This window comes from Telopea speciosissima, unplaced genomic scaffold (assembly GCF_018873765.1).
Source record: "Telopea speciosissima isolate NSW1024214 ecotype Mountain lineage unplaced genomic scaffold, Tspe_v1 Tspe_v1.0086, whole genome shotgun sequence".
NCBI lineage: Eukaryota > Viridiplantae > Streptophyta > Magnoliopsida > Proteales > Proteaceae > Telopea > Telopea speciosissima.
Window position 1 is genome coordinate 42,821 of NW_025317422.1, and position 13,437 is coordinate 56,257.

At 40.2% G+C, this 13,437-nt stretch overlaps 1 protein-coding gene across 1 annotated transcript; it reads left to right on the forward strand.

Moving 5' to 3' along the window:
* Positions 1 to 25: 25 nt before the first annotated feature.
* Positions 26 to 12,779, forward strand: LOC122647601 (aquaporin SIP1-1-like). Its single transcript, XM_043840957.1, has 4 exons — positions 26 to 33; positions 554 to 845; positions 1,251 to 1,523; positions 12,365 to 12,779. Exons 1-4 carry the CDS (start codon positions 26 to 28, stop codon positions 12,509 to 12,511), a joined length of 720 nt encoding a protein of 239 aa, XP_043696892.1. The 3' UTR covers positions 12,512 to 12,779.
* The last annotated feature ends 658 nt before the right edge of the window (positions 12,780 to 13,437 follow it).

Sequence of the window (13,437 nt, forward strand, 5' to 3'; positions counted from 1 at the left end):
TTGAACCAAACTGTGCCGCATAAAAATGATCCAGTTTTGATTTCATAAGTTCTCTATTCGGTTCGATTTTAATTTGCAACGTAAAATTGACGATTCTAAATTAAATAGGAATCGAAAAAATCCGAATAGAAATCGCTACCTCTCACTCGAATATTAACCAATACATCAATTGAGTTAATTAATAAAATAATAATTAAGAACATAAAATAAGTAAAAACGATGAATGATGATAAAATGGATTAACAAAACCCTATTTACTAATGGAAGAATAGTTTGTTTTTTCTTTTTCTCGCATGATAAGAAGAAGAAGAAGAAGAAGAATACGAAGTATAATTTATTAAATAGAAAGGGAGAAGAAGAGGGATGGGTGTGGTCAAGGAGAAAATTATCACCTCCAGTTTACTGACCGGCCCAGTTCCCCAGTTCCTCTAATAGGGGGATGGTGGACCCCACCCGGGCAGGGTGTTTGGGCATGGGTAGAGAGGTCATTTCAGCCCCCCTTTGTTAGAGGAACTGGGGAACTGGGCCGGTCAGCAAATTGGAGGTGATAAAGATCCGTGGTCAAGGTAGCTATCGGTGATGCGGTGTTAACTTTCATATGGACGCTCTGCGCGTCCACACTCGGGATCGCCACCTCCATTATCCAAAATGCGCTAGGATTCCAAAGCAATGCGTCCGGCCTCGTCATCACCACCTGCCTCATTGCCTTACAAGTCTTTGTCTTAACCTTGCTTAGCGACGCCAGGGGTGGCGCCAGCTTCAATCCCACTGGCACTGCTTCTTTCTACGCCGCCGGCATCGGTGATGACAACCTTATCTCAATGGCCTTGCGCTTCCCTGCTCAGGTTTGCTTTCATTTTCATTTTGCGACTCCTTTGTCTTCTCTCTTTTCTTTCCTTTCCTGATTTCATTTCCTGCTGTTTGGGCATTGATATTGCTGCTTCTTTTGCTTCCGCTGAGAGCCTGTCCCAGGTGGATATTTGGGGTTTGGGATTTGATATTCATTTGGACTCTCTATGGGCAATGGATTTGATTCTTTTTGTTCTGAATTCCCTTTGCTCTTTCCTTGAATGTCTACCTTTAAGGTAGAAAGATTTTTTTTTTTTTGAGAGAGGGTTGGGGAGGGATGGATGTTTCACGAAGCAAAATTTTAATAATTTTAGACGCAGATTTGCGTTCATGTGGAGCGGAAAAGATTGAACAGTTGAAAAATCGCAAATAAAGGTTACCTTTCTGGTGAATGTGAACAGGCAATTGGGGCAGTGGGCGGTACCTTGGCAATTATAGAACTGATGCCGCCGGAGTACAAACACATGCTTGGTGGGCCTTCACTGAAAGTCGACTTGCACACTGGGGCCATCGCCGAGGGGGTCTTGACCTTCATTATCAGTTTTGCCGTCTTATATATAGTGTTCAAAGGTCCGAACAACCCACTTTTAAAGGTTTCGATGCTTGCTACGTCGACTGTTGCACTGATTGTTGCAGGATCTAGTTACACTGGACCGTCTATGAATCCTGCCAATGTAAGTAGTTCCCTTTATTTTGCTGCCATTAACTTACCCTTCATTCTCCTGGTGACTAAGGCTCTGTATGGTAACGTTTCTGTTTTTTTTTAGCGTTTTTGGGTCCGACACACTTTTATGTGTTTCTCTGTGGTTTACCAAAAATTACATAATTGCCACCTACACCATGGCTTTTTATACTTATGGTTTTTTAGCAAAAAAAAAAAAAAAGGCAAACATCACAATTAAAAACTACTTAAATTTATTTAGGCAGTACAACCATAAGTTTAAACAAGTTATTACAACTGAATTATAGAGTTGAAATAAAACATAAACAAGAACAATTAATATGATCATGTCTTGAATGGCCTTCACGACCAGTGTTCAATCACCGGACCAGTGTTCAATCACCGGATCTGTTCTTCCTTCTCTTCGTATTAGGAGACCTATCATGCCTGTGAGTTGGAGGTTGGCTTCGAGCCGGTGTGTGAGTAAGTTCGGGTCGAGTGCTGAGTATCTCATCTATCCCATCAGCTGAGCTAGACTCATCAACAGACTCATGATCATCCCTCTTCGTCTCAAGTAAAATAACCTTAAACAGTAAAAAGAATCTTTGTTAGACACTTCTGATTTCATTTTCCTCCAATTCTGATTTGATAACCATAATCTTTTCTAATCATAATCAAAATAACATGGTTAAGGAGATCTAGTAGTATGATTTTAACAGCAAGTAAGATCTACTGGTAGTGATTTTTGTGGGTTAAAGAGATCATGCAAAGGGCATGCCTTCATAAAAATCACCTATTTTCTTCAAACCTAAACTCAACATATAACCATAACATCATTCTTACCCAATACTAACTCAAAATCTGTAGAATAGAGCCAAAGAACAACATTATCTAACACTTTATTTTGGGCAAAAAACCTACCCGAGTTACCTACAAAATTTACAAGCAAGAGGTCCACCAACACTCCTTCATGATTTGTTCCTTTCTATAAAAGCTCAATTCTTGGAATTCCAGAATCATGTTTTGATATACAAGTTTTGCCCACCAATTCTAACACACACATAATTTGGAACTTTTATTTGGTTGCCACTAATTCTGCAGATATGTGAATCAATTCTAGACCAAAAAACAGAGGATTTTCTTATCTCAACCCCTGGTTTGTTTTGTTGAAGAGCCTGATCGTTGGATCTCTCTCTCTCTTTTTCCTTCTTCTTTTTGAAAGGGTTTTGGCTCACCTGATAGTATGTTTCTTTAGCTGTGTTTGTTTTAAGTTATTGGTAGTGATGATTTTCTGTTGCTGTAGTATCTAAGTAGCATCAAACTCAATATTAATAAAAATGAACCATAACACTACTAGGACTTGAGATTGAGTCATACATTGACTCAATCCAAATAAACCATTCCAATCCCAACAAAAGTGAGACAGCATTGTGCAACCAAGAAAATGGTTCACCACTTCCATTGAAATTTCTCTTTCTAGTCTAATGCAAAGCCAAATCTAGGATGATTTAGCCTCACAATACAACCCAATAGAGAATAACTCTAAGCAGATTACTGTAGGATATACCAAATTAGTATACTATCCAGCAGCGTATAACAGAATATTCTCTTCCTTGTAACCTCCACAATAATGCCCAACTCAGGTTCAGATATGTAAACACAGCATACAAATCAGTAATGAAACCTGACCTCCCGATTATACTTGTTTAAAGGTTCAAATAAAGAAAATCAACAAGTCCAAGATTACTGTCGAGTCAAGATCAGGAATAGAAGAACAAACCTTGAGAGTTTCAGATGATTCTGACGAGCCAATCGAAAATTGAGACTTATAACCAGAATTTTTTCATGCATTTGTTGCCAGAAGATGAGGTAGATTCTTCTCCTTCTCTTCGATTTCTTTTCTTCTTTTTAAACAACAAGTAGGAAGAGATGCGGAGAAGAAGAAAGAAGGGAAAAAAAAAAACCCAAGAAGAAAGACAAGCAGAAGAAAAGGAAAATGAAAAACGAAAACAAAAAAACACAAAACTTACCGGAGGAAGGGAGGATGCACTCACCGGAAGAATGAAGTTGAGGAACTTTATTCTGCGACAAAGGTTGAGTGGGATGGAGAGTTGCAAAGGTTGATTGCGCTTCTCTTCGCGCTAGAGGTTTTCTCGGATTTGCAGAGGTCAAGCGAAGAAGAGCGACAATTGTGAGTTTTTAGGGTAAAAAACCAATATTGTTATGTTTAGATGACAAGTTCCAGTTTTGCCCTCATTAACTTAATTCGGACTTGTGTTTCTCCGAAAATTGGTGAAGTGTTTCTACCAAGTGAGAAACACCACTTTGGTGTTTTGCAAATGTGTGCTAAAAGTGTGCCAAGTGTCCGGTTCGTTTAAAAAAAACAAAAAATCGAACCAGGCATACCACTCAGATTTTAGCGTGTTTCTGTTAAAAAAAAAAAAAAAAAACGAAAAAACACCAGAAACACTAAAAAAGAACGTTTCCATACAAAGCCTAAGTTGTCACATGTATGCATCACTGGATAGCTCTGTTTACCATTTTCACTGCACCATCCTTTTGAATGCTGCTTGTGACTGGCCCTTTCTTTTCTCGAGCCATTGGCTTACAAATTGTTCAGCTGGATCCGATCATTATCTTATTTTCATGTAAAAATTGCCATGAGTTTGGACAGCTTAGTAGCTTTCTTGTTGTTTTTCATTTCATGCTTAATATTTATTCTACAGAATTCGGAATTTTGTATATTAATAAATTGGATACATCTACTGATTGTTGTCGTCCCAACTGAGCAGCATTATTCTTACTTGTGTAGCAGTTCATATATCAAATTATCAATTATAAACCATGAGAACTTTTCTTCAACACCAACCAAAGTAAACAACTGGATTGAGTATTCTGATAAGCTTTTTGGACTTGAATCACATTGGGCGGAAGTTTTTGTGACTGTTGGATCTTGAAAAATTCTGCTATGTCAAACAAAAATGGAATGTTTTTGTAAACAGCCTTGGAATTAATGCTTAGATGATCTGATCGATCATCCCAACCTCTTATTTATAATAAAAACAAATTACAGCAAAGATAGGAATCCCCCCCAATCCTATTCCTACTAGGAATTCCCACTATAACTAGGAATCCCAAATAGGAATCGTATAGGGGAGAAAAACAGGGAAAAAACAATTAAAAACTAATCAAACTAAAATAAGAAAGGAAAGCCAACTAGGACTAGGTTACCCCTAGTGGGTAACGTAGCGTTATCTCAACACTCCCCCTCAAGTTGGAGCAAAGATGTCGATCATTCCCAACTTGACTAGATTGGGATGAAACAGCTTCCCAGACAATCCCTTAGTGAAGATATCTGCAAGTTGATCAGTAGACGTCACAAAGGGAATGCAAATCAACCCTTCTTCTAACTTCTCTTTGATGAAATGCCTATCCACCAACATGCTTGGTACGATCATGCTGTACTGGGTTATGTGCGATGCTGATTGCAGCCTTGTTGTCACAGTACAACATCATAGGAAGACGAATAGGAACACCAAGATCTTGTAGCAGCCCTTTAAGCCAGAGTAACTCACAAATCCCTTGTGCCATAGCTCGAAACTCAGCTTCGGCACTAGAACGAGCAACAACATTTTGCTTCTTACTACGCCACGTGACAAGATTTCCACCTACAAAGGAGCAATACCCAGAAATAGACTTGCGATCTGTAGAACCAGCCCAATCAGCATCAGTGTATGCTTCAATCCGTAGATGACCATGTGTAGACAAAAGAATTCATTTTCCAGGAGCTGACTTCAAATAGTGCAAGATACGAAGAACAGCCTCCATATGTGAAGAGTAGGGATCATGCATAAACTGGCTCACAGTACTCACGGCGACAGCAATGTCAGGACGAGTGTGTGAAAGATAAATCAGCTTCCCTACAAGTCTTTGGTACCGGCCTTTATCAACAAGCTCACCCTCTTTCTCCTTGAGTCGAACAGTAGGGTCCATAGGAGTATCTGAAGGATGACAGCCAAGCAACCCAGTCTCAACCAATAAATCTAGGACATACTTCCTCTGGGAGAGAAAAATGCCTTTAGAAGATCTGGCTACTTCAATCCCAAGAAAGTATCATAGTTTCCCTAGATCCTTGATCTCAAATTCTTGTCCAAGGAAGGTCTTCAACAGTCTGATCTCATCACCATCATTGGCAGTAACCACTATATCATCAATGTAGACTATAAGAACAGTGAGTTTTTCACCAACCCTCTTTATAAAGAGTGTGTGATCAGCATTACTCTGCTTATAGCCCACAGAAATCATGGCCTTGTGGAATCGCCCAAACCATGCTCGAGGTGACTGCTTCGGCCCATAAAGTGCACGCTTTAATTTACGTACTTTTCCTTGGTTTCTGTCACAAGAGAATCCTGGTGGAATGTCCATATACACCTCCTCATCCAGTGTTCCATTTAGGAAGGCATTTTTTACATCTAGCTGCTCCAAATCCCATCCAAGGTTGACTGCACAAGATAATAACACACGAACAGTATTTAACTTGGCAACAGGTGCGAAAGTTTCCTGGTAATCAATGCCGTATGTCTGAATGAACCCTTTGGCCACGAGTCGTGCCTTATACCTATCCACAGTGCCATCCACCTTCTGTTTCACCACAAACACCCATTTGCATCCAACGGTTTTCTTCCCAGGTGGAAGAACCACAAACTCCCATGTGTTATTTTTTTTCAGGGCTTCCATTTCTTCCATCATAGCTACCTTCCACTTTTTGTCTGATAAAGCTTCCTGCCAATTGTTAGGAATACGAACAGAAGAAAGAGAGGAAACAAAGGCACAAAAGGATGGGGAAAGGGAATCATAAGAAACAACATGAGATATCGGATGCTGAGTGCAAGATTTGACACCTTTGCGAAGAGCAATAGGTAAATCAGGAACATTACCAGGTGGAGAGGCAGGTTCTGGATATGGGTTCGGCAATTGGATGGGTACTAGAGCAACAGTTGATTGGACCTGCTTATGTTTCCTTGCATAGGTCTTCATATTACTGGCATCAATCCTCCTCTGAAATTCACTAATAGTCCTCCGGACAAGAGTCTGGACCGGGGTAGCTTGCTCCCGCTGAATAGAAATGGTCTCCCCCTGTATAGGAACCTCTCCCCCTGACTCAGGGGGAGTACCAGGGGCAGGCCGAACTGGTTCAGACTCATGGTAAACAGACTGAAGTGGAGGTGGAGAGTCAATAGTCAGCACATCTTTACTAACATTCTCCCCCTGAAGAGGTGGGGACACATAATATGGAACATTTTCATGAAAGACAACATCTATGCTGACAAAAGTCCTGCGGGATGGAGGGTAATAACATTTGTACCCTTTTTGGGTAGCAGAGTATCCCAAGAAAATGCAGCGGAGGCCACGTTGGTCAAGTTTACCAGGGGACCTTGTATCGCTGGCATAACAAACGCAGCCAAAAACTTTAGGTGGGACTATAAAGGAAAAAGAGCCAAGTAATAGCTCAATAGGGGCTTGCGAAACAAGAACACGACTGAGCAACCTATTAATTAAATAGGCTGTAGTAAGGACAGCATCCCCCCAATAAAGGGAAGGGATATTGCGAGCAAACATAAGAGCCCTAGCCACCTCGAAGAGGTGGTGGTTTTTTCTCTCAGCCACACCATTTTGGGCTGGAGTATCGACACAGTTGATCTGATGGAGGATTCCATGTGCAGTAAGGTATTTTTGGAACTGACCTTCCATATACTCTTTCCCATTGTCACTCCTTAAAATTTGAAGAGTGGCATTAAATTGGGTCTTAATCATTTGATGAAAGTGCTGAAAACATAAAAAAACTACACTTTTTGTGTGCATAAGGTATACCCAAGTGAACCTAGAATAGCAGTCAATAAAAGTGACATACCACCGATGGCCAGTCAGGGTAGCTTTCCTACTAGGCTCCCACACATCAGTATGAACAATATGGAATAAGGAAGAGGATCTTTTATTAGAAATAGGGTAAGTTGAACGTGTCTGTTTAGCCAAGACACAAGGCTCACAAAAAAAGTCTTCCTATTACAGTCTTTAACTAATGCAGGAAATAAATTGGATAAAGTACCTAAGGGGGGATGGCCTAGTCTAGAGTGCCATTTATGTAAGTCAGAGGAGAAAGATGCCGAAGGTAAAGTCTGAGTATGTTTAGGATTGCCATCAAGTAGGTACAATCCACCATGCACTTTACCAGATCCAATTGTCTTCCCCGAGTCCAGTTCCTGAAAGACACAGTGAGTGGGAAAAAAAGTTACTTTACAATTCAGGGATTTAGTGATACTGCTAATGGAAAGAAGGTTAGTTGTAAATTTGGGAATATGCAACACAGATGCAAGGTTCGAGAACTCGGGTCTCGGTGGCATCTCGGCTAGGCCAGAAACCGAGTCGAGCCGAGATCTCGCCGAGATCTCGGCGAGTTGGTGCAATTTTTTTTTTTTGGACTCGGACCCCCAACTCGGTGGGTTGTACACATATTTTGGGTCTGAAACTTGGTATCCAGCCTATTTCAGGCCATTTAAACACAATGGCATGCCCAGATTTGCCAAAAAACAAGTCCAAATATGAGTTTCACTTTGGACCATAGGTTGGTAGGCGACGAGTCGTACTAAAAGTCTAAAACAACATAATCTATATATAATTTAGTAAAACATAGCAAATTAGCAATCAAAACATTCTAATTAGGGCAAAGATGTTCTAATCCATGGGGCTGTAGAGCATCCCAAGTAGTTTAACATATATCAAAATCATTTTCAAACAATCACTATTCATCCTATTTTTTTCATTTTCTTTTTTCAAATAAATCATTTATTTTTCCAGAAATTATAATAAATAATTTATTAACTGAAAAAAAAATCCGACTCCATGAAGTGATAGATCGGGCAAAGATGTTCAACATATATTAAAACCACATGAATCTAACAAGGATTACAAAATTTTTTTTTGGAAAAAATAGATTTGGGGAAGAAATAGAAAACACCTTTGAAATCTTGCAAATAGGTGATGATGCTCCAAATTGGCACTTGAATCTTCACTTTGGCACTTCAATCTAACTCCAAACAGTGCATTCCATCCAACAATCGAAAGAAAGAAGAAGAAATTTGAAGGAGAGGTTTTTTTCCCCTTGGTTTAGAGCCTAAGAACACGTTCTGCTCTCTCTTATGTTGGAAATGGTTTTTGGGTGAAAATTGGGCTAAATACAACTAACTAGCATCTTTGGGCCCAACCGAGATCTCGCCGAGATCTCTGCGAGATATTGGTTTTTTTGTACTAAAAAAACCATGATTTTCACCTTCGAGATATCACCGAGATCTCGGCGAGATCTCGAGATCTCGGCGAGATCTCGGTCGAGAAATTGTAGTTTTTTGTACCGACTAGGAACTCGACTCGGTTTTGCCCAAAACCGAGAAACTCGGCGAGATCTCGGCGAGATCTCGCGAGTTCTCGAACCTTGCACAGATGACAGTGTAAGAGAAGGAGAACAACCAATGGATCCTTTCCCTGAGATGGAGGAGAGGGACCCATCAGCAATTTTAACTTTATCCTTACCAGAAGCAGGAGAATATGTATTAAAAAGACTGGAAGAACCTGTCATGTGATCAGTAGCACCAGAGTCTATGATCCATGGAGTGGATGCTACTGATGCACAATGACCAGCAAAGGAAATACCTGTACGGGCAAAGAAGGAACCTGAATTGGCAGTAGACGTAGTAGAGGAAGCAGATGTGTTCAGCATACGATGTAGAGCCTGGAGTTCTTCCTGGGAGAACCCGATGTCAGCAGTGGGAGTTGGAGCTATACTTTCAATGTGATTGGCTTTGTTTTTAGACTTAGCACGACCACGTTTAGCCTCAAAATCAGCTGGCTTCCCATGTAATTTCCAACACTGAGCCTTAGTGTGATATAGTTTGTGACAATGCTCACACTTAACAGGCTCTTTGGTAGTAGTAGTAGAAGTAGCAACACTGTCAGCAGAAGCAATAGGAGTGGAACCAGCAGTCTGGAAGGCTGATCTCTCAACTTTGGGAGTAATCATCATGGCAGCCCTGCGTGTCTCTTCACTATGAACATAAGAAAAGGTCTCCTTTAGAGTAGGGAAAGGAACCCGTCCAAGGACTTGCACCCGAATTGGGTCATAGTCATCATTGAGGCCAGCCAGGAAATCATAGACACGGAATTGGTCTACATAGGTGTGGTAGGCAGTAATATCAGTAGCAGTAGTAGGCTGAAACCGAGCATAGTGATCCAATTGTTGCCATAAACACTTGAGGGTAGCATAGTATTTGGTGACAGACATCTCCTTCTGAGTAGTGTTTTGGAGTGTCTTCCTAATTTCATAAACCTGAGCACCACTACCTGAACGACCATAAGTGCCCTTGACAGCTGTCCATATTTGTGTAGCAGTGTCAAGGAGAAGATACTGACTAGAGAGGTCAGTGGTCATAGAGTTTAGAATAAAGGACATTACCATTGCATCATTGGCAGTCCATGCAGTACGAGCAGCCCCTTCTTCAGTAGGTTGTTAATGTAGTCCTAGATAGGTAGGAGATCTACTAGGAGCCAAACAACCGGATCAAATAACAAAAGGGGCTGTTGGTTCGAATGGACAGCACTAGGATTTAGGTCAATTCCTAGGGTTTGGGTGGATATTGGGAAGGGGGTTTATAGGGTATTAATGGGCAGGTCTAGGGGGTCAATATGGTATAAAAAGGTTAGGCTTTGGATGAGTTTTGAAATTCTGCAATTCTGGACAGAATTGAGTTGCAGGTTTTGAGCTTTAATGGAGTTAGGGTTTATGGGATTCAAACAAAAAATAAAGGGGATCAATTGGGGGAAAGGATTAGAGGATTAGAAGAAGAATTTTGGCTTCAAACTTACTGGAGATTCCACTGATAGCAAGCTTCGACAGTTGTAAAGGATAAAGCCACCTTCGAATTTGAAGAAGATCCTCCCAGCCGTCACGGCGTAAGGAGTCAACCGGATTCCACCAGTCCCTTTCCACCTTGATAGTACCACAAGGATGCATACTCACAAGGAGCATAGGATTAGCAACAATGGCAGCCAACAAGCAAAAGCTTTTTTCATTAATCAAATTCGTGTCCAATGCTGGCCTCCCTTACAAACTTATATAGAAGACTCAAAAATAGACTTAGACACTAAAAAGGAATGGCCTAATCCTATCCCTAACCTATTAGGTAATTTAAATTGACTAGGAAACTAAAATACTAAAGGAAATAGACTCAAAACATGGCTGGACTTATAGAGTCCTAATCCAGCCCAACTTACATCACATGACCACTTATGTTGTCACATGACCACTTAAGTTGTCACATGACCACTTAACCAAGTCACATGATCACTTAAATTGAACCAATTGGATGCAACCAATTTGAACCGGTTCAATTAGAAAACATAAAAATAAACTAAGTATTGGGCTAATCCCGTATGCAACCTATGTACCCCTAGTTTAGGCTCATTAACGTGGCCTAATACATAGAAAACCCTTGGGAACAAAGGCCCAACATGTATATAACCCAACCCTAGGCCTATTTCTAAAGAAATAAGGCAATATCTATGATGAACTTGCATCAGTTGTTTGGTGGTACCAGTAAGATGGCCAGTGAGTCCCCTTCCAGCCACTGTTAGGGATAATGATCTGGCTCAAATTAAGTAGTTTGTACCATAAAGCTTGATGGCAGCAGCATAAGGGAGAAAATCAGACCTTGTTTGATCTCCTCCAGAAGTAGCAATAGTCATCTCTGAGTCACCCATGATTCAGCCAAGTAGTAGTAAAAATCAGATCTTCAAAAAACCTGATTCGAGTGTGAATAATGGGTTTTGAAATTGCAGAATTTTCAGCCTGCAGAATGGGCTGAAACTGATGTCGAGTTTCCCTCTAATAGCAGGGAAGATATCTGCCAAAAATTAGCTCTTTCTAATAAGCCAATAAAAAGCCCTAAATTTTTGCCAAATTTAGGAATAAAATTTGATTGCAGAAACCCTGATTGCAGGAAAAGGATGCAGAATTGGATCTAAACCAATGCTGTAGTCTTCAAACAAGGACTGGTGCAAACCAATAATAGCAGGAACCAAACTCCATAAGTGCAGAAATCAAACTCCAGTTGAAAAATAGTTCGATCTCCAAGGATGGAAAAAACCTGCCGGCAGAAATAGGTCACACCTCTGTTCTTTGATCTTCAATGAGGTGACATTGAGGGCAGCAACTAAATTTGCATTCTATCACCTCATAGTTGCTGCCCTGATGGAGAGAAAGAGGCCGAGAGTGGTGGAGAGGAAGAAAAAAAGAAAAAACTGAGAAATAAGAGAGAGGAGAGAACCAGAAATCGAGAGTAGCTGTTCCTAGATCAGATTAGGCTCTGATACCATGTAAACAGCCTTGGAATTAATGCTTAGATGATCTGATTGATCATCTCAGCCTCTTATTTATAATAAAAACAAATTACAGCAAAGATAGGAATCCCCCCCAATCCTATTCCTACTAGGAATTCCCACTATAACTAGGAATCCCAAATAGGAATCCTATAGGGGAGAAAAACAGGGAAAAAACAATTAAAAACTAATCAAACTAAAATAAGAAAGGAAAGCCAACTAGGACTAGGTTACCCCTAGTGGGTAACGTAGCCTTATCTCAACAGTTTTTATGTTCCATACTACATCACCATAAACTTTTTTCTTTTTGGATAGAAAGAATCACCTTGTTAATGAACTGTGCTTTTGTACTGCTGTGATGCTTCTTTATTTTCTGATTTTTGAAGATACCAAACTTGATATAACTACTGCAAGGTTTTATACATGCAGGCCTTTGGTTGGGCATATGTGAACAACCGCCACAACACATGGGAGCAGTTCTATGTTTACTGGATTTGCCCTTTTGTTGGAGCAATTCTGGCTGCTTGGGTCTTCCGGGTTCTTTTCCCTCCTCCAGTCAAGCAGAAGAAAGCATGAGAAGGCAAAAAGAGTACATTATTTTGTCAATTCTGTGTCAAGTGCTTTTATGTGTTAACCGTTTCTCTGTTACCATTTCTGATGTTAGCCTTTACCAGTCTATTTTCAGAGTACATTCAGTCTGTGGGCAGTTCAGAAATTTTTTTTTCATCTTTTAGTTCTACTACTGTTGCATAAGTTCATTACATCTGTTTGGGCAGATATATTGTCCTTTGAAACAAATTTATGGAATTTAATTCATAAGATTTAAGACTTTCTGTTCTTTCAAGCTGCGGGTCAATATTTATTAGCAAGTAAACATTGTTGGGTGTCATATTTTAACCTTTTTTTAAAATAAAAAATACTGAAACGCCAGCAGTAACTCTTGGAAAACCAAATGTTAGCTTGGTTCTGCTGGCTGGGGTTTGTGCCATTTAGTCGTTCCAAGTTAGGTTTAAGTTGAGATGGCAACACATACAAAGGGCATACCCAGTGCACGAGGCTCCCGTCACTACAGGGTCTGGGAAGGATCATAAGTACGCAGCCTTACCCTTGCTTTGCAGAGAGGCTGTAAATCCCGACTCGAACCTGCAACCACTAGGTCGCAATGGGAGATGGCAACACATATGACCCGTTAAATAATCGTGAGGGGATATATCTCGTAATACCTGAAAATACTACGGTAAGTGAGTTTTGTGTGTTCATTGTACTAAGTTTCTTTTTTATTTGTTTTAAAAAGCTACTTTTGGGTGATATGACCTGTTTAATAGACATTACATAATGTTCCTTGCTAAGCCTGGAAATTACCATTGTAAGCCACTTCACATTGTTGAGATTGGGAAAATATGACTTGTGTCTAATACAACACAAGCCCTCTTTATTTATAATATGGAGAAGAACAATCTAGAATAGGGTACAAGACAGTTTTAGCCCTAATAGATAATTTT